Source organism: Lipotes vexillifer, unplaced genomic scaffold (assembly GCF_000442215.2).
Source record: "Lipotes vexillifer unplaced genomic scaffold, Lipotes_vexillifer_v1.1 scaffold472, whole genome shotgun sequence".
NCBI classification, from domain to species: domain Eukaryota; kingdom Metazoa; phylum Chordata; class Mammalia; order Artiodactyla; family Lipotidae; genus Lipotes; species Lipotes vexillifer.
This window is the reverse complement of record NW_006797698.1, coordinates 2909526-2932727: the sequence shown is the minus strand read 5'-3', so window position 1 is coordinate 2932727 and position 23202 is coordinate 2909526. Positions and strand designations below refer to the sequence as shown.

The 23202-nt window shown below is 46.8% G+C and overlaps 2 protein-coding genes across 2 annotated transcripts in view; both read left to right on the top strand.

Moving 5' to 3' along the window:
* The window catches only part of ZNF212 (zinc finger protein 212), a 14968-nt gene extending 7098 nt beyond the window's left edge, over positions 1 to 7870 (top strand). Inside the window, exons 2-5 of the mRNA XM_007469855.1 lie at positions 4256 to 4645; positions 4778 to 4904; positions 6113 to 6202; positions 7005 to 7870. Of these exons, the coding sequence (XP_007469917.1) occupies positions 4256 to 4645; positions 4778 to 4904; positions 6113 to 6202; positions 7005 to 7867 (1470 nt within the window). The 3' untranslated portion in view covers positions 7868 to 7870. The remainder of the gene's footprint in view (positions 1 to 4255; positions 4646 to 4777; positions 4905 to 6112; positions 6203 to 7004) is intronic.
* Positions 7871 to 14986: 7116 nt separating this feature from the next.
* Positions 14987 to 23202, top strand: part of ZNF783 (zinc finger protein 783) — an 11778-nt gene continuing 3562 nt past the window's right edge. Inside the window, exons 1-5 of the mRNA XM_007469856.1 lie at positions 14987 to 15010; positions 16659 to 17060; positions 17139 to 17265; positions 17429 to 17557; positions 22882 to 23010. Coding sequence (XP_007469918.1) covers positions 14987 to 15010; positions 16659 to 17060; positions 17139 to 17265; positions 17429 to 17557; positions 22882 to 23010 — 811 coding nt within the window. The remainder of the gene's footprint in view (positions 15011 to 16658; positions 17061 to 17138; positions 17266 to 17428; positions 17558 to 22881; positions 23011 to 23202) is intronic.

Below are 23202 nucleotides of genomic sequence, written 5' to 3'. Positions count from 1 at the left end.
TGTGTGTGTGTGTGTGTGTGTGTGTGTGTGTGTGTGTGTGTGTGTGTGTGTGTGTATTTAATTTTAATTAATTTTTTAAACTGAGTGGTGGTTACATGGAGATTTGTTGTCACTACTTTATATATTTTATGTATTATGTAAATATTCTTTTTTTAATTATTCAATGTTAATAAGTCATGGTATCTCAGAGTTAGAAGTGACCTTAAATATCATCTAGTCCAGCTTAAGCAAGTATCACTTTAGAGTGTTATTTAATTGTTTAGTGTTTTACTCAAGCAGATTGTAGGTGTCTTAACAACAGGGGCTGTGTCTTGTACTTAATAGTTTTCAGACCATGGCTGCAGGTCCAATGTATGATACATGATCTGACACTATGATACAATATGCAAGCAGGACTGTCCCAGAAAATCTAGAAATACAGTTAGTGTAAGTATACTTTTAAAAAATTTCTCACTGCCTTCAGGAATATTCTTATATATGGAACTTCAGAAAAAAATTATGGAGGAATACGTGTTTATTGAAAAAGTCAAACAAGCAGTAGTTTATAATCAAAGATTAAAATTCCTCTCTCTCATGTCCTGAGGCTGACTCATGTTAGTATAGTTTGGTGAATATCTTCCCAAACCTTTCTGTGTGTGGAAACATATACAGGTATCTTTTCTCTTCTTTAGGAAAATGAAGTCAGAATAAATATGTTTCCCTAAAAGTTGACAGCCTATCAATGTATGATGAACAGTCTTCCAAACCATACATATAGATCTAACTCATTCTTTTTAACAGTTGTATAACATCATCTTTGGTCGTGCCATAATTTATTTAACCATCCACTTATTAATAGACATCTAGAGGGAGTTCCCTCGTGGTCCAGTGGTTAGGACTTGGTGCTTTCACTGCCATGGCCCGAGTTTAGTCCCTGGTTGGGGGACTAAGATACTGCAAGCCACGCGGTGTGGCCAAAAAAAAAATTAGACATCTAGATTATTTCCAAGTTTTGGCTATTCCAGAGAATGTTGCCAGTAATCATCTTTTATGTATGTCACTAAACAGTAATGCCATTTATTTTTGAAGATTCGCATAGTGGTATTACTAGGTGACAGGTTTTTTAATGACTTTCTGGATATTTTATTTCCTCAAAGTTTGTAGTATTTTTCATTCTTTCCAGGAGTGTTATGAAAGTGCCAGTTTTACCATGTCATAGTCAGCTCTGAATGTTGTTCCTGTCCCTTTCTTTCAGATTTCTCAACCTCGTGGGTGAAAAGTGGTTTCACTTGGTTGTATGTGCATTCCTGACTACTAATGTGGCTGTCTTTTCATTGGCTTATTGACCACCTGCATTTCCATTTGTGCAAATTATTTATAGTTGCAGTTTTCTCTTTGGGTTGTTTATCTTTTCTTTGCACTTCATATCCTGTTTACAAATATTCTCTCCCTGTTTGTTTGTAGACTTTGTGGTATCTTTTATGGTAGCTAATATTTTCTCCTTAACATTCTGAGTGCTGTTTACTGAGATATAATTTACATACAGTAAAATTTACTCCTTCGGCATAATTGTAGTTAAGTGAGTTTTGAAAAATGTGTAGCCATCATATTACCAAGTTATAGAATATTGTCATCATCCCAGAAATTACCCCTAAGTAATTAATTTCCCCCAATCCCAGCCTCTGGCAACCACTGATCTCTGTTTTGTGTCTATAGTTTTGCCTTTTCCTCAATGTCTCGTAAATGGAATACAGTATGTAGCATTTTGTGTCTGGCTTCTTTCACGTAGCCTAGTGATTTTGATATTTACCTATGTTGTTACAAGTCTCAATAATTTGTTCCTTTTCATTGCTGAGGAGTATTCTGATATATGATATGTCTTTCCTAGGGCTGCTGTAAAAAAATCCCACCAACTAGGTGGCTTAACCAAAAAATATATTGTCTCACACTTCCGGAGGCTAGAAGTCTGAAATCAGGGTGTCCACTGGGTTGGTTCCTTATGAGGACTGTGAGGGAGAGTCTGTTCCATGCCTCTCCCCCAGCTTCTGGTGGTGCCAGGTGTTTCCTTGGCTTGTTGCCGCATAACTCCAACCTCTGCCTCCACTTTCACGTGGTTGTCTTCTCCTTGTATGTGCCTTCACATTGTCTCTTCTCTCTCTGTGTGTTTGTCTCTGTCCGTATTCCTCCTTCTTTATTAGGACACCAGTCACATTGGATTTGAGCCCACTGTCGTGACCTCATTTTATCTTGATTACTCGGTAGAGACTATCTCCAAGTAAGATCACATTGTGAGGCACTAGGGGTTAGGACGCCCACATGTCTTTTTGGGGGACACAATTCAACCCATAATATGTGAATGGACACAGTTTGTTTGTTTATCCATTCACCAGTTGATGGACATTCAAATTGTTTCTGTCATGATAGATAATTTAAAACAAAAGAAAAGAGGAACCTTGGCTTGCCTGCTCTTTTTAGCCTTTGACTATGTGGAAGAGGAGAGATGTTATTTCTCTGCTCAGATCCCAACCCACCTTCCTGTTTGGAAAAAGTGCTAGAAAGCAACACAGTGCTGGCCACAGAAAGGAAAGAGGAGATTCCAAAAAACTAGAGACTAAGAGACTTAAAGTTAAAAGAAGAACATGTGATGAAATGAATTTACCCAGTAATCTAATTTTTTTGTTTCATTTGTATTTTTCTTTTACATTAAACTTCTCTTTAAATCTTTTTTAAGGGGGATATTTAAGCTTTTGACTCGTATGCTCAATAATGAACTGAGTTGGTTAACTGGAGTAGGTCATGGCCAAACTTAAGTGTTCAGTTCTGTGCCGGTTGGTTTCATCTTGTCCCCTCTTTCTCCAGACCATAAGCTCTGGCCCTAGCAGTTCTTTCAAAGATATTTCCTTTCAGTGCCTTGTTCTCAGTGTCCTCATTATGGTTAGAGAAGCAGGCTTGAATCAAGTGTATGCTGTTACACTTGAGAATATGAAGTTTCAGGGGTTTAGGACTGAAATGAACATGCAGTGAGACAGTGAGGGCAAGAGGCAGTTCAGGAAGACTTCCCAAGTGTTGGTTTTAGTAATTTTGAGGTTCAGCCACAGTGATTTTTCTACTGTCTGGGACAGACCATAAAAATGTGAAGTCTAAGGACAATGTCCGAGGACTTAGTCAAGTCATTTAAGTAAATGTTTATGAAGGATTTAGTAGGTGTTTTCACTATACTAGTTGCTAGGGTGCAAAGATGAATGAGGTGAGTCTTGTAGGTCCTGCTAAGGAATTTTGTCTTGATTGTGGGGAGCCACTGAAAAGTGTTTTTAGCAGGGCTGACGTGATCAACTACAAGTCAGGCAGGAATGTGAAGTTGAGTGTGGATGTAAGTTACATCATTTATCATAGCAAAGTATTAGAAATAGTCCAAAATATCAAGTAGAAAGAAATGGGCTTAAAAAATGAATACTGATGCAGGGAAGTCTTACGGAATATGCTGACAGTGAAACACAGGTAACAAAACATGTACAATATGATTGCAGTTTTGTTGAAAAAGAAATAAGTTCAAAGATGGAAAAAACTTATAGGAAATATACCAAAATTCCAACAGCTTATTTCTGGATAGTGATATTTTACATACATTTTTCTTTCTTTCTTCTTTTCAGTTTTTTCTTGTTACAGTATAGATGTATAGTTTGCAGTATCAGAATGTAAAAGCACCTGCTTTTTATTTTTATTTTTTTATGTTTTTCATGCTTTTATTAGTTTACTAAATGGTATATGCCTCTTAATCTTTTTTTAAAATAAATTTATTTATTTATTTATTTATGGCTGTGTTGGGTCTTCATTGCTGTGCGTGGCCTTTCTCTAGTTGCAGTGATCGGGGCTACTCTTTGTTGCAGTGCGTGGGCTTCTTATCGTCGTGGCTTGGCTTGTGGAGCACGGGCTCTAGGTGCGCAGGCTTCAGTAGCTGTGGCACACGGGCTCAGTAGTTGTAGCTTGCAGGCTCTAGAGCGCAGGCTCAGTAGTTGTGGCACATGGGCTTAGTTGCTCCGCAGCATGTGGGATCTTCCCGGGCCAGGGCTCGAACCCGTGTCCCCTGCATTGGCAGGTGGATTCTTAACCACTGCGCCACCAGGGAAGCCCCGCACATGCTTTTTAAATTGAAAAGAAAGAAAAGAAGTAGAAACTAGGTGCTGTAAGCGCTCCTGGACCTACTGGACCCATTGTGTTTTTTCACCTGTTGTTTGGAAGTGACACTGACTGCCTGACCCCGTATCTGGTTCTTCAGCACAGGAGGAAGCGCCGCTCCACCCCTTTGACTTCCTCCACGCTGCCCCCACAAGCACCAGAGAAAAGCTCCTATTTGCAGACCACAGAGATCTCTCTCTGGACCGTGGTGGCCGCCATTCAAGCCGTGGAGAAGAAGATGGAGTCCCAGGCTGCCCGGCTGCAGAGCCTGGAGGGTCGTACGGGGACGGCCGAGAAGAAGCTGGCCGACTGCGAGAAGACGGCCGTGGAGCTGGGGAACCAGCTGGAGGGCAAGTGGGCGGTGCTGGGGACCCTGCTGCAGGAGTACGGGCTGCTGCAGAGGCGGCTGGAGAACGTGGAGAACCTGCTGAGGAACAGGAACTTCTGGGTCCTGCGGCTGCCCCCGGGCAGCAAGGGCGAGGCCCCCAAGGTTAGCCTTGAGGGTTGAGAGTCAGACCAGAGGGGGTGGGCCCAGCCCTTTGTTAGTGAAGATTCTCAGTGGCTGGCTTTTCCTTTGTGGCTTTGATAGGAGACACTCACTGTGTGCCATTTGTGATTTCAGGTGTCCAGGTCACTTGAAAATGATGGAGTCTGTTTTTCAGCGCAGGAGTGGGAGAACCTGGAGGGCTGGCAGAAGGAGCTCTACACAAATGCAATGAAAAGCAGCTATGAGACTCTGGTCTCCTTAAGTAAGTAGCAGAGTTTCCTCCCTAGAATTTGCTCTCAGGCATCCTACAATTCTTGGCCAAGTAGCTTGTGACCCAGGCTGCATCTGTGATTCTAGTGGGCTGTGGATCCTCTCTTGGCCTCAGCCAGGTTGAGAAATGGGAGTCTCCAGGCCCTCAATTTATGAAGACTTTTGGAAAGGTCTTGGTGTTGTGCATTTTGTATTTCTTCCCTGTGCTCATGTAGTCGGTTCACCCCTGCGGCCTCTCCCGTTGCGGAGCACAGGCTCAGCGGCCATGGCTCACGGGCCCAGCCTCTCCACGGCATGCGGGATCTTCCCGGACCAGGTCACGAACTCGTGTCCCCTGCAGCGGCAGGCGGACTCTCAACCACTGCGCCACCAGGGAAGCCCCCAGTCAGTTCTTGGTAATATTTACTAATAGATAAGATGTCATCCTGTGCCTTAGAGTTTAACATGGATAGGGTTCCTCATGCTGCTTTTAATACTTAGGACTGCTTGACAAGAAATCCTTTGTTGCCTGGGATGGGCAGACAGCATGGGCTCACCAAACACTGTTTCTTGGCGTTTACCTGGAATTACAGATGGTCCTTGTGGTCGCAGTGTTCATTTTGTGTTGATGAGAAGTGCTGATTGATAGATGTACATCTTTATATGTAAAATATAGGCTATTACATAATAAATGCATTTTGTTTGGTTGACAGAATCTTTTAGAAGCTAGGTCCTTGGAGCCTTGTCAAGAAGGCCAGTGCGCCTGGAGCGAAGAGGGGGAGGGAAGTAGCAGATGGGTCAGAGATAGGACTGCGTGACCTCGACTGGGCCACGTGTTCTGCTAGTGGCTGTTTCCTTGTCTGTCACAGTGGGGGATAGCGGTGCTGACCTTACCTTGCAGTGCTGTAGCCCAGATGAAGTTAGATACCCGGAGAGGAGCCCATGTCTGTGGGTGGCAATGGTGGTGTTGGAAGGAAAGCAGTGGGCTCTGAAGCCTGACCACCTGTGCCTCAAACGGCTGAGAAGGGGCATTGAAGGCAGCAGTTAGCTGAATGGATCACTCGAATTGGCCATAATTTTCTAATTGTCCCAAACTGCTAAGGGAAAGTGACTTTGAATCTTTTGAAGTTTTAACATCAGCTCCTTGACATTGGTCACCTTGTTCGTCGGCAAATGACCAGTACTGTCTCCTGGGTTCACACTGTACCGTTTCCAACCCAGAGGTGCTTGGCCAGCCAGAAGGAGAAGCGGAGTTGGGTACAGAGATGCTGGATGACTTGGAGGAGGAAGACTCTCATGGTGTCCACCCAGGTGAGTGGCTCCAGAATACTCCACCCCATGCCCGCTCCCTGCAGCCTATAGTGAGCTGCCCCACTGCTAAACTGCCAAACACTGATTGTTAGTAACCTCATCTGGCATTTATTTGTTCTAAAGTCCTTTATGATTATCATCAGCTCACCTATCATATGTGTATCTTACCTCCTTAACTGCTGTGTGGAGTCCCTAAGGTACACGGCCGTGTCATACTTCTTTATGCCCTGCAGACAGTGTAGAGTGTCTAATAGGCCTTAGTCAAAACCCACTAGAGATTGAGAACAGGGTTGGTCAGATCTTTAGGAGTGAAGCTAACTGGGTAAGGGGCAGGAGAAACCGTTGTAAACCAGGTAATTTGGGGAGAATATGCAGGAAGAACAGAGCTGGATACGTGAATTTTTAAGCTATAGGTTCAGTTGTTTGGTTTTTTAAAATTATTCACATGTATTATTTTAACACTCTGTAACATTTAAATTAGCTTAGGTGTTACCTATGTATATTTTACCATTTTCCACAGAGTTGAATACAAATTTGTGGACAGGCTTAGAGAATTTATAACACTGTTTGGTAAGAATAACATATTCGGATTTCCGATCAGTATGTCTCTACCTGAGTATAGGTTACTTTTTCAGGTCTTTCAGCCCAGTCTGTCTCATCCTCTTCCAAATTATCCTGATTCCCTTGATCCTGGGGTACTTTGATTTGAGCCCTTCTGAAATTCACAGATGTTTGTTCAGCTGTGAAAAAACCAAAGGAGCTAGAATGTGATCTTTTTCGTGGCTCTTCTTTGTCTTGGCAGTGGAAGGGGTTATGATCAAGCAGGAGATACAGTACACGCAGGACGGTTCTGCGGATCTTCCTGGAGAGTTCTCGGGCATTGCCGAAGAGCACGCCTTCCTGAGCCCGGAGCAGCCTGAGCTCTGGGATGGTCAGGGACGTTCTGTCCTCTTGGAATCAGGTCCCGCGGACACTAATCCAGAGGAGCCCATTGAGGGCAGTAGAGACCCTAGCAGTGGCAGAACTCTGGGCTGCCCCCCGAAGCAGAAGTCTAACAGGCAGCTGCAACTGGGTCAGCAGCGTGGGCAGGGCCTGAAGCTGAAAAGGGACACTGCTGGCCCCTACGAATGTTCCGAGTGCGAGGCCATCTTCCGCTGTAAGCAGCAGCTGGCCGCACATCTGCGGACCCACTCGGGATGGGAGCCTTACACGGCCTCGGAGCCAGAGGAGAGCCTTCGGCCCCGGCCCCAGCTTAAGCCCCAGCCCCGGAAGGCGAAGCTGCACCAGTGTGATGTGTGCACAAGGAGCTTCAGCTGCAGGGTGAGCCTGCTGACCCACCAGCGCTGCCACCTGCAGGAGGGGCCCGGTGCCGGCCGCCGGGTCCAGGAGCGGTTCTCACCCAACAGCCTGGTCGCCCTGCCCGGCCACATCCCTTGGAGGAAAAGCCGGAGCGCCCTCATCTGTGGTTACTGCGGCAAGAGCTTCAGCCACCCGTCCGACCTGGTGCGGCACCAGCGCATCCACACGGGCGAGCGGCCCTACAGCTGCCCTGAGTGTGAGAAGAGCTTTGTCCAGAAGCAGCACCTCCTACAGCACCAGAAGATCCACCAGCGGGAGCGGGGCGGGCCGGCCCTAGAGCCCGGGAGGCCCAGCGGCCTGCTCTAGGGGAGCCAGCCCTGGAGCCCAGGAGGCCCAGCGGCCTGCTCTAGGGGAGCCAGCCCCTCGCCCTACTCGGGGAGGCGGAGGGGGCTGGCGCTGTCCCCACGAAGAGACAGTGTAGCGTCAGGGACTGACTTCTTTCTGAGGGGAGTCACTTTGATTTGCTTTCCCTTGACCGGGCGCCAGGCCGAGCCCAAAGGCTGTCCTGAAAACCACGGAGGAGGAGGTGTCGGGGCCAGGCCTCTCCTGCTGTCTGTACCCTGCTGCCGAGTTTGCCATCTCTGTGGCACCGTCAAGTCTCTGCTTTTCCCATCTGAGTTGATAGTCGTGGGCTGGGGTTGGCTCTCTAAGCCCGCAGGGCTGGTGGCCTGTTCCAGGGCCCGTCCCGGCATTCAGGTCTTCCCGAGGGTTGAGTCGGGCCACAGGAGCGAGCAGACATGGTGGAAGCAGAGCCCTCTAGCTGCTCTTCTTTTGTCATCTCCTTGTTAATAACAAGTAGAAGAAATAGTTTAAGTGAACTGCTTACCGTGCTCTGAAGACCCTTTTTTTGGAATTAGATTTTAGTTGGTTAAAAAAAAAAGGCAAAAAGGCTGACAATTCCTAAATTTCCAGAGTTGTAGAATTTGTTCCCAGCGTGGGGACTGGGCCCGCCCTCGGGGGGGCCAGGCATGGGGCTCTTGTGGCCCCACCCACATTTAGTCAGGGCCGCAGTGCTGGGCTCCGTCTTGTGCGGGTGCTTGGCGCTCCGGGATAGGGCTGCCTGACCGGGAGGAGGGTGGTAGGGTTAGAGCCCAGGGCCCCTGCGGGGAATGAAGGGTCCTGTAAAGGAGCTGAGGCGCGGTCCTGCTTCTCCGAGTCTGGGTTTCTCTGCTCTTCCAGCCCATCCTTGCTGCGGCTCTGCAGCCTCCCAGCTTAGGAGACACTACTTTTTACTTAAGGTTGTTCAGCTCATACCAGTGGTTACTTGAGTTGGTTTTTGTTACAGCAGTTGTTTCTTGAGGTTGTTCAGATCACACACTTTCCACAGTAGTTCTGGGATTGACTATTCCTGAAATGGTGGGATAAAAGCACACAGATGCCCATCTCTCAGGAGTGTTGAATGCCTGTCCCACTGTTGTTTGGGGAGATGAGAGTGGGCTCCTGGGTCCTATGTGAATGTCCCCTTTGATGTTTGCAGTTGCCTAGAATAAAACTTAACTACTAGCAAAAAAAAAACACAAAAACCCCACAAAACTCCTGTTTGATGTTTTTCTCCATTTGTCAAGAATACCCTCCTGGGGCCAAGATGGAGGCAGTGCCTGACTTGGAGCAGTGCCAGAGGCCTGATGGCATAGCCTGACCTGCATCCTTCCTTAAACCTAGGGAGATGAGAAGAGGCGTGTATGGGAATACTCACCAACACCTGTGGTGGTTGAGGGCTGCAGGCAGTCTGAGCGTCTGAACGTTGGGAGGTAGAGAGGGCAGGTGAGACATGGTGGGTGCACCAGGAGTCCTGGGGAGCAGTTAGGGGTATTGGCTTAGCTACACATGTGGCCGTATGGGTCCATCTTAAACATGGTGCTGAGTGGTGAATGTAAGAAGTTGAATGAGATCTATGACACAATACCATTTCTGTATATTAAAAACGTACACAAAACAAATCACTTTGTAAGAACACATAGAAGCGAAAAGTTACATACAGGCATTACGGTTGCCCATGGGAGGAATGAGTGGGATATGGGGTTGAGAAGAAACTAAATAAATAGATAAAAATGAGCTTGGTCGCTGTAAGGTAAGGGATTATCTTGGTGTAGAAACGGAACGTGGAGGGAAGCTGTCGTAGGGCAGCGCCGTGAGAGGTGCTCAGCTTCACTGTATGGAGGAAAACGTCTGGAGCACCTCTCCTAAATCCCTCCTTCAGTCTCCTGCCTGCGGGTTTTTGCATTAGAGATACCCCCTATCCCATCCTTGACTATTCTTACCTCCCAGTGAGTGCTTTAATGTGACCAGCCTTTGCCTCGCATCCTGGGGAGAAAAAGTACAAGATAGGGTCCTATTTCTCCAGCAAAGTTAGGTTCTTCTTGAGGCAGGGAAATGATTGTCTTAATCCATCAGACTAGTGTAGTAATGGCTAATGTTTACTGAGCACTCATGTGCTAGTCACTGTTTTAAGTTCTTCACATAAAAATGAACTTAATCCTCACAAGAGCCTATGTGGTGGGTATGATTATTACTCCATTTCACACGTGAGATGCGGGAAGAGACCTGAGAGGTGATGCAGGAGCAGAGGTGGCCGTGAACCAGGCCATCTTGCTTCAGTGCTCACACACTCCACCACAGGCTCTGTTGCTTCTGGCTGACCACGATTAAGGACCTCGTGTCTGGGTTGGATTCTAAGTCCTTGTTACCCAAAGTGTGGTCTCTGCACCAGAAGCATTGGCACCCCCTGGGAGCTTGGTAGAAGGGCAGGCTCTGAGACTCACTGAATCAGAATCTGCATTTTAACAGGATCTCCAGGTCATGCTCTGCACACAGAATACACTGTTTTAAGTGATTCTTCAACTCTCCTTCACTGAAAGTCTGCTCTGCTGGGTGATGAGAAGGAAACAGACTGTGCAACTGCCTGAAGGACAGGGATGATCAAGTTAGATTAAATCAACATATAGTGAAGAGTGAAATGCCAAACATCAGAGATTAATCTGTCCAATCTTCTCCTTCCTATTCCACCAGGTAAGGGCCTAATCATCGCCCAGCTAGTTTTCACTCAGTAACCTAACTGGTCTCCTACCCTTAATCACGTCCTTTTTGCTACCAGGGTTCTTGTCCTGGAACACAAATTGGACATGGGCTTTCCTCAGAGCCTTGCAGTGCACTGACGCTACTGATAAACAGCAAGCTTTTAAGTGTAGAGCTCAAGACCTGGACAACCTAACCTACTCCGGGTTTGTTCGCTTTTCACACTAAATTCTCTATGCTGCTGCCACAGTGGGATTCCAGTCATTTAGTCAATGAGCCGTACTTTCCCACGACTGAATTCAGCTCAGGCGTTCCCTCTCCCGGGAATGCCCTTCTCTGTGAACCAAGTACTATTTATTTTTCACTTCTCAGTTCGTAGGCCCCCTTTTGTGAAAGCTTCCCTTGTTCATTTCTTTTATTCAACAAATATATGTTGAGCACCTATTACTTAGGTACTGTTTTAAATACTTGGGGTATGTCAGTGTATAGAAAAACAGTCTTTGCCCTAGTTGAGTTTACATTCAATCAAAATACATTTCCTTTAAAAAAAGTTTTTTTAGTTGAAGTATAGTTGATGTACAACGTGTAAGTCACAGGTGTACAGTACAGTGAGTCACAATTCTTAAAGGTTCTACTCCATTTATAGTTATAAAATACTGGCTATATTCCCTGTGCTGTACAGTATATCCTTGTAGCTTATTTTACGCCTAATAGTTTGTACCTCTCAATCCCCTACCCCTGTGCTGTCCCTGCCCCCTTCCCTGTCCCCATTGGGAACCATTAATTTGTTCTCTATATCTGTGAGTCTATTTCTTTTTTGTTAATATTCGCTGGTTTGTTGTATTTTTTAGATTCCACATATAAGTGATATCATACAGTATTTGTCTTTCTCTGTCTGACTTATTTCACTTAGCATAATACTCTCCACGTCCATCCATGTTGTTGCAAATGGCAACATTCCATTCTTTTTTATGGTCGAGTAGTATTCCATTGTATATATGTACCACATCTTTATCCATTCATCTGTTGATGGATGCTTAGGTTGCTTCCATATCTTGACAATTGTAAATAATGCTGCTGTGAACAGTGGGGTGGAAATCTGTTCCCTTCTTGTACTGTACCTTTGCATAGCCTTAGATTTTGTTCACTCGTGAATATCTGAGTAGCCTCCATGTGCAAAGTCTACAGAGGGAGGGATAAAAGGTTAAATCAGATTTTGTTCTTGGGCTCACAGGCCGTCAAGGGACTTTAATAGAAGATAGAAAATGAAGCTCAAATTCTGTAAGAGAACAGTTACATTCAAGTTGCAGGACATTGGGAAAGGCTTTATGAGAGATGACATTTGAGCTGGACCTTTAAGGATGAGATGAAGGACATTCTAAAAAGGAGAGACATGACAAAACTAGACCTTATGGGGCATGTACCAATAAATATCAATTCATTCGACTTGGCTGGAGGGTGGGGTGGGAGGAGGGGAGTAGTGGGGGACGTGGTTGGAAAGAGAGGTTGGGGTCAGACTAAGGAGTTTGGGTTGTATTGAGTTAGTAATGGGGAGCTGAGAGTTTTGAGCAAAAGGGTGGGTGACCTGAATCTAGCTGCGATTTGGGACTATTAACCTCAGAAGAGGTACAGCATGCTTCTGTTGTTGCCGGGGTGGGGGATATGTTAGAAGGTTTTTGAGTGAGAACAGCAAGAGCCAGTGAGGATCTGACTGGGTGCAGCTTCAGCGTGAAGAGAGTGATGGACAAGATCACCGAGGTAGAGTCAACAGGAGGCGATGCTCTTTGAAGGCAGGGACCAGGTCTTAATTGTATCCAGATTCCACAGCTCTGAGCATGGGGGCTTCCCGCATAGATGCTCACTGCACGTTTACTGAATGAACAGGTGTAACAGGAACTCACAGGATAGGGAGCTCAGTGCTGTCTGAACTAGGGAGGGCGTCGTGGAGGAAGGGGGATTTGGTTATACTTCTGGTCTTCCTCTGCTAATACTTCCTCTCCTACCACTTTACACTTCTGGGTGGGTCCACTTTCTAATCTAAAGGTAGGGTGAGGGGGCCACGGGAATTCTCTCTGAGCTGCCCCATCTCCTGGCTGAGGGCACTAGCACTTGAGTATCTTGACCACCCCCCAACCCTACGTGACCCTAAGGTGTTGTTTTAGTGGCCCTCATCTTCTGACCAGCCCACCTTCTGCACCACAGGCCGATGGCCATCTGTCTCAGAGTGGGCTGCACCTGGGTGGAGTCACCCCTGTCCCTGCAGGGTCTGTGCCTCTACTTTGGAAATCCCGTATTGTCGACTCACCCAGAGGTATTCAGGCCCTGGAGACCTGATCCAAAAAAGAGCAAATCCACAGGAGACAGATTAATAACTAAGGATGCAAGTAATTTTAATTTATATTAGAGCTACACCTGGCCTGACACCCAGGCTGGTCTGCTGCGGAAACCACATTATGGTGTCAAGTTTTTGTATTTTTTGTTCAATATATTTATAAAATCAGAGCATGGGAATGAGAGGCAGCTTTGGGAGCTAATGCACAGGGCAGTGTGATCATTCAACCAGTAGAATCAGCATTTCATGGCAACTAGTTAGAAATGAAATTCTGGACTCCTACCCACTCCAGCCTCAGGCCTAGAAACTCTGAGACCGGTGCCCAACAGTCTGTATTTTAACAAGCACTCTAGGAGAGCATGATGCACACTGAAGTTTGAATACTGACTGACAGAAACTCTTCTAAAAAACTCAGACCAGCTGTCAAAAATTAGAGCACTCTTCCCTGAACAAAGCTTGTTTAATACTAGGATCTTCCTCTCCAGTCCATTTTCCAGACTCTTTCTGTTTGCCTTGGACATTAACTCTTACTTTATGAGATCACAACTTATAAACTTATAAGAAATTTATAATCCTTAATATATTGGTCTTACTGACCCCTGCTGAGAACCGAGGGATGCTCTTCCTGTGTTCAGCACAAGTTTGCAAACTGTCTTAAGGTCAGGTTACTTCAACAAGGATTTCCACAATAAACAATGCCATATATTGATTTGACTTCTTGTTACCTTAAAGTAACACTTCCTAACCTTGCCCCAAATTCTACGGGTGCACCTTACTTGGAGAAGGTATCAATTTACTTACGTTCTTATTATATTGATTGACCACACTTTTGCTTGGATCAAATACATGGGCAAATCATTTTCTCCCACCCTCCCAAGAGAAAAATGCTAAGAAAAGAAACAAAAACAAAGCATACACACAAACAAAACTGCAGAGTAATTTCTAGTGGGAAGAATTTCCGGGCTTGTTGGACAGAGTGAGATGATTGGGAAATGCAGAAAAGATAGAAAATAAAAGTTAAATGGCATGCAGCATATTTTACTTTATATTCAGTGATTAACTGGTTTTCCAGAGCAAGGCTCCTGGGTTGCAGATGAGGAAAATAGGTCCTAGATTGAGTCGTTTATTCAAGATGCCTCAGGGCCTGAATTAGTGATGGATTCACTCTCGCTGCAGAGGATCCCCAGCTGGTGGCTGAGGCGCAAGTGAAGACTGGGCGTGGCAAAGAGGGCTTCAGAGCACTCTGCGGAGGATGCTCGAGCCGTGTCTGCTGGGAAGGTGGGCCCCAGGGAAGGACGAGGAGACCCAGGGTCCCCAAAGGGAGGTTTGGGGAGGGAGGTGGAGCTATTTTTTTTTTTTTTAAGGAAATAAAATTTTCCTGAGGTCTATTTGTTCTGGAAAACTAATAAAGTTTAAAAACCCTTATCGATCCCTCCCACCCCCCTGGCTTTTCCCGGGCAAAATGTATAGTCACTTTGGGTCCATTAGAGGTGTTCAAACGGCAAATCAAGTGCATACACTTGAGATTACGCGGCAATGACTGACCTTCCCCCAAAGCTTCGAAGTTTCCTGCGCGTTTCCTTTATTAGCTCCCTGGCTGGATTCCCCCAGCACCCCGGAGAGGGGTTAGGGTCCCACCGTGCCGGCCCTGCGCGTGGCCCACGCCGCTCGGCCCAGGCCCGAGGGTCGCCTCCGCCCGACGGGAGCCAGTCTGGAGGGCCCCGCGGCGCGTGAGGCCCGGCGTCGACTACCGCGGCCCAGGAGAGGGCGGGCACCCCGCTCCCCCCGGGAGACCCCCGCGGCCGCCGGGGCGGGGGGGCGCAGAAGGCCGCGGGCCGCGGGCGTGCGGTCCTTCGGGCTGCAGGGGGCGCTGTGCGCGCCCTCGGGCAGGGCCGCGAGCGCAGCTCTTGTTTAAAGGGCCGGCGGGGCACGTGGCTCGGACGCAGCTCGCGGCCGCCCGGCAGGAGCTCCGAGGCTGGGCGGCTCAGCTCCGCCTCCGCCGCCGCGCTGCGCAGCGCCGCGCCGGGCCCGACAAGCCGGCCCTGAGGAGAGCCGCCCAGAGAAGGACGCGGGCAGCCATGGCCGAAGCGGCGCCTGCCCCGGTAAGCGCCCCCGCGCGGACGCCCAGCCCGGCCAGGCCGCCGACTCCACCGCCGCGTGGGCCCGCGCGGGTCTCGGTCGGGCGGCCCGAGCGGCCCGCGCGCCGCCTCCGCCCAGGCCCGCGCTTCGGGCCCTCTCGTGCCTCCTGGCCGCCCTCGTCCGCCGCGGCCGGGCGGCCCAAACGCGAGGCCGGGCGCGGCGGGCGGACGGCCCTGACGTCGGGGGACAGGCCGGGCTTTCTAGTTACACTTAAGATGACAAGCCCTCGTCTTTGAACCGAATGGCTGTTTCCCCGCCCCGTCCATTGTCTCACTGGAGGTCCGGCGGCCCCGGAGGCAGGCAGGGGGGCAGGGGCGCCGGCCCCATTCGGTTCTGACGACCGAAGTCTGGGCCTCGGGGCGGGGAACGGTCCGAAGTCGCCCACCTAGTAGAGGCCAGAGCCTGACGCCCACCGGGGGCTCCGGAGTTACACCCCCCTTAAGGTGCCCAAGTGTTCTTCTGACACCTAAGAGGTGTTGAGTGCTGTTTACTGGCGGGATTGTAGGTGTGGTGCTTTTGTTGTGTTTGTTTTTTTGTTTTTGTTTTTAAGATTAGTTTAGCAGATGTTACAATGTTGGCTGATAATGTGCAGTGTGTCCAATTCGGAGAAAATAATCTGTCCTTTTTGGACATACTCGAAAAACATTTGTAAAGAGCTCAATAAATGGTTATCTACTATTATTAATACATATCCTAATAAAGTGGTTGAAGCCGTGATTTTTCTGGATGCTGATTATTGTGGATGATTTTTAAGGAGGAACTTTTCTCTCTTTAACTAGTGAGTTTGGTGTGTGCTTTTTTTAAGGGTCCTCTGAGTGCAAGGCAGAAGAGGATGGGAGTTCTTGGGGTTTATGGCCCCCAGGAAGGCCTTTCTGTAGGGGGACAAGTGACCTTTTCAGCTCCCACTTAGCCCTGGACCACTTTCTCAGTACTCGTTCTGACCATTCTTATCTACCCGCCCCTTTTCCTCTGCTGTCTTGTAGCACCTGAGATCCCAAGAAACTCCTCAAACAGGACAGATTTGCCCTCAACTTTCGATAGCCCATGGTATCACACTGTTATTTAATTTATTATGACTATTTTTGTACAAAACTCTTCTCCAGGAGAAGGAAGAACCACACACTTTGTACCATCAGTTGTACCATCAACTTTGCACCATCAATTCTCACAATCCTATCATGTAGGCACTGTTATTACCCCCATTTTATAGATGTGGGATTGAAGTTGAAATGCTTAACAAACCTTGCCAAAGTCAGCCAGCTTGTGAGTAGTGGAGCTGCCAGCTGCGCTCTGGTTGTTTGACTGCAGAGCTTCTGAGTTTCGGAGGAGGAGACTGAGACCCGGAAAGGAAGTCACCTGTGTGAGGCCACAGATGCTTTCCCGCTTTGGCCATGCCTTTCCTCCTGTTTCCCACTTGCTAACACCCTGGTCCAGCCAGTGTTTCCTGTCCTAGAGGCTGGATATCCCCCCTCCCCATCCCCGGCTGCCTGACTGGTCCTCAGGATCCCAGATGGGGCTTCACCTGGGCAGGTGCCATTCTGAGGTTTCTTTTAGAGATGGACATTTTGACTGGATAATTCTGATAACATCTCTCTTTTCTCTTGTGGACAGGCTCCAGAGAGGGACAAGCAAACAGGGGATGAAAGGCCTTTGACGCCTTCTCCATCACCCCAGCTGGCTGCTGAGAAGAGCTCATACCTCTACTCCACGGAGATCACTCTGTGGACGGTGGTGGCCGCCATCCAGGCATTGGAGAAGAAAGTGGATTCCTGCCTGGCCCGCCTGCTGACTCTGGAGGGGCGGACGGGGACGGCGGAAAAGAAGCTGGCCGACTGCGAGAAGACGGCCGTGGAGCTGGGGAACCAGCTGGAGGGCAAGTGGGCGGTGCTGGGGACCCTGCTGCAGGAGTACGGGCTGCTGCAGAGGCGGCTGGAGAACGTGGAGAACCTGCTGAGGAACAGGAACTTCTGGATCCTGCGGCTGCCCCCGGGCAGCAAGGGCGAGGCCCCCAAGGTAAGCCCTGGGCGCCGGGGGTGGGACAGCCCGTGCCCGTCAGCGTGCGGGTGAGCGTGCGTGACACTGTGGTTCCAGGTGCCCGTGACCTTTGATGATGTGGCCGTGTATTTCTCTGAGCCAGAGTGGGGCAAACTGGATGAGTGGCAGAAGGAGCTGTACAAGCACGTGATGCGGGGCAACTACGAGACGCTGGTCTCCCTGGGTAAGGCTGTGTAGGCGGCACCCTGGGCCTCGGTGCACAGGTGGGCCTCCTGCAGTCTGGGTCTTGACTTTGGCTTCTGTTCCTCTGGGGGTCTCTGCATCTCCGTGGGCAACTGCATGGCGGGTGTGCAGTCCTGACCCAGCTGCCTCTGTTCTGTGTGCAGATTATGCCATCTCCAAACCGGATATCCTCACCCGGATGGAGAGGGGAGAGGAGCCTTGCCCTGAAGGCCCGAGGGGCCAGGAGGAGGGGAGTGACAGAGAGGAAGCACGCCCAAGGAGGCTGGGCGCTGGTGAGTGGGGGCAAGATGGGGGCGTGGCTGGGGACAGTCCATTCATGTCCCCAGCCTCCTGCGCTTCCGAGCCATGTGGCCAGGACGGAGCGCAGGCCCTTAACCCAGGGTGGGCCGTGCCCTAGCCCCCTTCACCCGTTTCACCTACCTCCACCCCTCACCTCTGACAACCGCCAATCTGTTCTCTGTATCTATGACCTCATTTTTGTGTCTTTGTTTTTAATAGATTTCACATATGAGTGAGATCATACAATGCTTGTCTTTCTCTGACTTATTTCACGTAGCATAATGTCGTCAAGGTTGTCGCCAATGACAAGATTTCATTCTTTTTTGTGGCTGAATAATATTCCATTGTGTGTATATGCGACATTTTCTTTATGCATTCATTGATCAGTGGACACTTCAGTTGTTTCCATATCTTGGCTATTGTATATAAATAGTGCTGTCGTGAGCATCAGGGTGCAGATATCTTTTTGAGTTAGTGTTTCTGTTTTCTTTGAAAGAATACCTAGAAGTGGGATTGCTGGATCATATGGTAGTTCTATTTTTAGTTTTTTGAGGAACCCCTATACTGTTTTCCATAGTGGCTGCACCAATTTACATTCCCACCAACAGGGTACAAGAGTTCCCTTTTCTCCACATCCTTGTCATTTCTTGTTTTTTTGATAATAGCCATTCTAACAGATGTGAGGTGATATCTCATTTTGGTTTTGATTTGCATTTCCCTGATGGTTAGTGATGTTGAGCATCTTTTCATGTGACGGTTGCCCGTCTGTGTGTCTTCTTTGGAAGAATGTCCATTCAGATCTTCTGTCCGTTTTGTAACTGGATTTTTGTTGCTGTTGAGTTGTGTGCATTCTTTATATATTTTGGATGTTAACCCCTTATCAGATGTATGACTTGCAAATATTTTCTCGCATTCAATAGGTTGCATTTTCACTTTGTTGATGGTTTCCTTTGCTGTGCAGAGGCTTTTTAGTTTGATGTATTCTCTCTTGTTTATATTTGCTTTTGGTGTCAAATCCAAAAAATCGTTGCCAAGACTGATGTCAAAGAGCTTTACCGCCTGTGTTTTCTACTAGGGGTCTATGGCTTCAGGTCTAACCCAGTTGCCTTTCTTTTTCTGATCGTGAGCCTTATCCTTCTGTTATAAAGTTCCCCGTCAGCTTTTCACCTAATGATTTTATTAGCCATTGGAGATTGTTGCCTGGATTCATTATTTTATTAGGGGTTGCAAAATGGTGAAATTTGGTCATTACTTTTGTACGTAATAGCTGAAATTCTTTTTTTTTTTTTTTTTTTTGCGGTACGCGGGCCTATTAATTGAGCATAAATTTGATTCCTTTTAAATTTTGCTTTGAAGAAGTTTCTCACCATTGTGGCCTCTCCCGTTGCGGAGCACAGGCTCCGGACGCGCAGGTTCAGCGGCCATGGCCCACGGGCCCAGCCGCTCCGCGGCATGTGGGATCTTCCCGGACTGGGGCACGAACCCGTGTCCCCTGCATCAGCAGGCGGACTCTCAACCGCTGCGCCACCAGGGAAGCCCTGTAATTCTTCTATAAACAATAATTTCCCTAACTAACTCTTCTAGTTACCTCGAAATATAGCCTGTACAGAAAAGGCAGGATAGGTGCTTAATTCTTTCCCTTCATCAGTTTTTAGAATGAAGAGTTGCTTCCTTAGATGCCTCCAAAGGTGACCAATACTTGGGCTTTTCTTTCTTTTTTTTTTAATTATTATTATGACTTCATAGATTGTTGAGTATTTTATACATGCAGTCCTTTGCAGCCATTATTTTCATGCTTAAGTTGTCCCATTTTTAGCTCTTGGGAGCCCCTTCAAGTTGACCTATAGGTCATTTTGATGTAACTTTGATGGCGTTCAGACACCGTAAGATGTTCTAGTTTCATCTTGTATATTTCCTTCCCCAGACTTGGAATAAGTTTTATTTCTTTCAATAAGGAATGGTATTCAGAGACTGCAGTATGAGTTCCAGTAGTTGCTAAATTTTGGCATTACTTCTAGGCCTTCTCAGAAAATAATGTATTTTTGAGAAGAAAAAAATCATGAGTTCCTACTGATATTTCGAATTCAAATTTAATGTCCTTTGATTTTATACTTGTATGTCACTTTTACATGGACATCTTAAATTCCTCACTATATCAGCATAATTACTTATTTGCATTATTTTGTATCCAAATCTTAATATTTCATTATCCTATAATATCTTATTTGGAATAATAATAATTTGGAAATAATTTCAAATAATTGAGTCTGTATTACTACTAGCAATTACACTTCTAATTGAAATTTGAGATTTCTTTGCAGCGCTTTTTGTCATCTGAATGCATATTTCATTCAGGACTTAATAGACAAAATAATGCCTTTTAAAGTCGCTTGAAATAATTATTTTCTCTATGTGGTTATGCCACCAACTTGATATACAGTTAAGTTTTTTTTGTTTCTGCTTAATTTTACTTATTTATTTTTATTTATTTATTTAATTTATTTATTTTTGGCTGCGTTGGGTCTTCGTTGCTGCGTGCAGGCTTTCTCTAGTTGCGGCAAGCGGGGACTACTCTTCATCGCGGTGCGCAGGCTTCTCATTGCGGGGGTTTCTCATTGCGGTGGCTTCTCTTGTTGCGGAGCATGGGCTCTAGGCACGCGGGCTTCAGTAGTTGTGACACACAGGTTTACTTGCTCCGCAGCATGTGGGATCTTCCCGGACCAGGGCTCGAACCCGCGTCCCCTGCAGGCAGATTCGTAACCACTGTGCCACCAGGGAAGCCGCTGCCTAATTTTAGGTTTTTAGCGATGGCTCTTTTTAATTCTGATTTAACTTAACGTTTTGAACATGTAAGACATGGTTGCAAAGTCAAAATGATTTAACAGGATACGCTCAGGGAGGTCTCATTTCCACCCTTATCCCCTCCCTCTCCCTATAGATAACCATTTTTATTAACTTCTTGTTTATACTCCAGTGTTTCCTTTTGAAAACATCACTAGTACATAGATACCTTTGTATGTGCCCATACTGTTTGTCTTCGAAATACTTCATAGCAGTACGTAGAGATCTTCCTAATGTTTTGTGTGAATATGGAATGTTCCATGGTGTGATATACCATAGTTTATTTAACCAGTCTTCACTGATGGATTATTTGGGGAATAGCCCAGTATATTGCTGATACAAATAATGCTGTAGGGAATATCTTGTGCATAAATCAGTTCATATTTTTGTCAGTGTATCTTTGGGATAGGATCCCAGAAGCTGGACTGCTGGGTCACAGGTAAATGAATATGCAATTTTTAAAGAATTTATCACCAAATCCTCCTCCATAGGGGTTTTATCGTTTACATTCCCATCAGCATTGTGAAAGAGGGCCTCTTTCCCCACAGCCTTGCCACTAGAGAATGTGGTCAGACTCGTAGGATTTTTGTCTGCATAACAGGTAAGTACTTCAGTGTAGTTAAAAAAAATAGATTTACTGGAAATAATTCACAGACCATACAATTCACTCATTTAAAGTATACAATTCAGTGCTTTCTATCATATTCATAGATAAGTGCAGCCAACACCACAGTCAATTTTATAACATTTTTGTCACCTCAAAAACAAGCTCTGTGTCTTTCAGCTATCACCCTGACCCCCTTCCCAGCCCCCCAGCCATAAGCAACAACAAATCTGCTTTCTGACTCTGTAGATTTGCCTATTCTGGACATGTCATGTAAGTGGAATCATGTAGTATGTGGTCTTTTGTGTCTGTCTTCTTTCACTTAGCATAATGTATTCAAGGTTCATCTATATTGAGCTGTGTATTAGCACTTTATTTTTTTTTCTTATTTTAGTCAAATACGTATAACATAAAATTTACCATATTAACTGTTTTGAAGTATACAGTTCAGTGATATTAAATACATTTACCATGTTGTGCCACCATCACCACCATTCATCTCTTTTATTCTTTTACTGAAATTCTGTACCCATCAAACAATAACACTCCCCCCATTTCTCAGTCCCTGGCAGCCACAGTTGTACTTTATGTCTCCCTGAATTTGAGTACTCTGAGTACTTCGTATAAGTGGAATTGTACACTGTTTGTCTTTTTGTGGCTGGCTTATTTCACTTAGCACAGTATCATCAAGGTTCATCTATGTTGTAGCACATGTCAGAATTTCCTTCTTTATTAAGGCTTTTATTATATCGAGGTAGTTTCCTTCTATTCTTAGTTTTTTGAGTAGTTTTTTTCATAAAAGGGTGTTGAATTTTGTCAAATGTTTTTTCCGCATCAGCCGAGATGATCATGTGGGTTTTTTTCCCCCCTTCATTCTCTTAATGTGGTGTATTCCATTGATCCAGTTTCATATGTAGAACCATCCTTGCATTCCAGGAATAAACTCCACTTGGTTATGATATTTGATCCTTTTAATATGCTGCTAAATTCGGTTTGCTAGCATTTTGTTCATATTGGGATATTGGTCTGTAGTTTTCTTGTAGTGTCTGTCTGGCCATGGTAACAGTGTAGCTTTGTTTGTTTATGGCCATTTTAATTTTTTATTCTGTGAAATATTCATATCTTTTCCTGTAGGAAGCTTTTTTTAAAAATAAATTTATTTATTTTTGGCTGCGTTGGGTCTTCTTTGCTGCACGCGGGCCTCCTCCGTTTGTGGCGAGTGGGGCTACTCTTCGTTGTGGTGTGTGGGCCTCTCACTGCAGTGGCTGCTCTCGCTGCCAAGCACGGGCTGTTGGCATGTGGGTTCTGGAGTGCAGGTTCAGTAGTTGTGGCGCACAGGCCCAGTTGCTCCGCGGCATGTGGGATCCTCCCAGACCAGGGCTCGAATCCTCGAATCCGTGTCCCCTGCATTGGTAGGCGGACTCTCAACCACTGCACCACCAGGGAAGCCCCCTCCCCTAGGAAGCTTTTTAAAAATGCATACTTCCTAGGCCCACCCAGAACTAACTGATAAGAATCTTGGGGGTGCTCCCCAGGGGATCTTTATATACCAGCCTAGTGGAGGACCTGGGATTGGGAACTACCGTTGAAATGTTCTGAGCCAGGAGTCCTTAAAAAGCCAGATCTTTGTTCCTGCTGTGTCATGACCTGTGTGGTACTATCGGATAACTTAACATGCTATATATACCATTTCCTTTTCTCAGACATGGAGGCTTTAGTCTAGAATCTAGTTACTAGACGATCAGTAAAGTTCACTCAATTATCATACCCTGTGTTTGACCTGATGCTCCAGGTGACTGCATTTAGCCACTCCCCAGAGGCTCCTGGGAGACCTCTGCGTTGCCCGTAGTGTCACTGATTTGCATTCCCCAGGCCTTCCTCCATACCCAGAGCACACCTCCAGCCCAGTCAGCCCTGCCCAGAAGGAGCCAAAAGAAGGTCAGGCCTCCAAGCACCAGCAAGACTCAGAAACAAGAGTTACCCCACCCGAAACGAGCACCGGTGAGTGAGCGCTGGGCAGCCGTGTGAACAGGACCAGACAAGCGGCACTGAGCATAGGTGCTGCAGCTCGAGGCCGGGAGAGGTGGCTGGGGGCTGGGCTGGGCCGGGCAAGGCTGGACAGGCTTCCTGGAAAAGGGGCCCCTGAGACGGACCTTAGAGGTAGATTTTGCTGAGAACACAGGGGATTTTCAG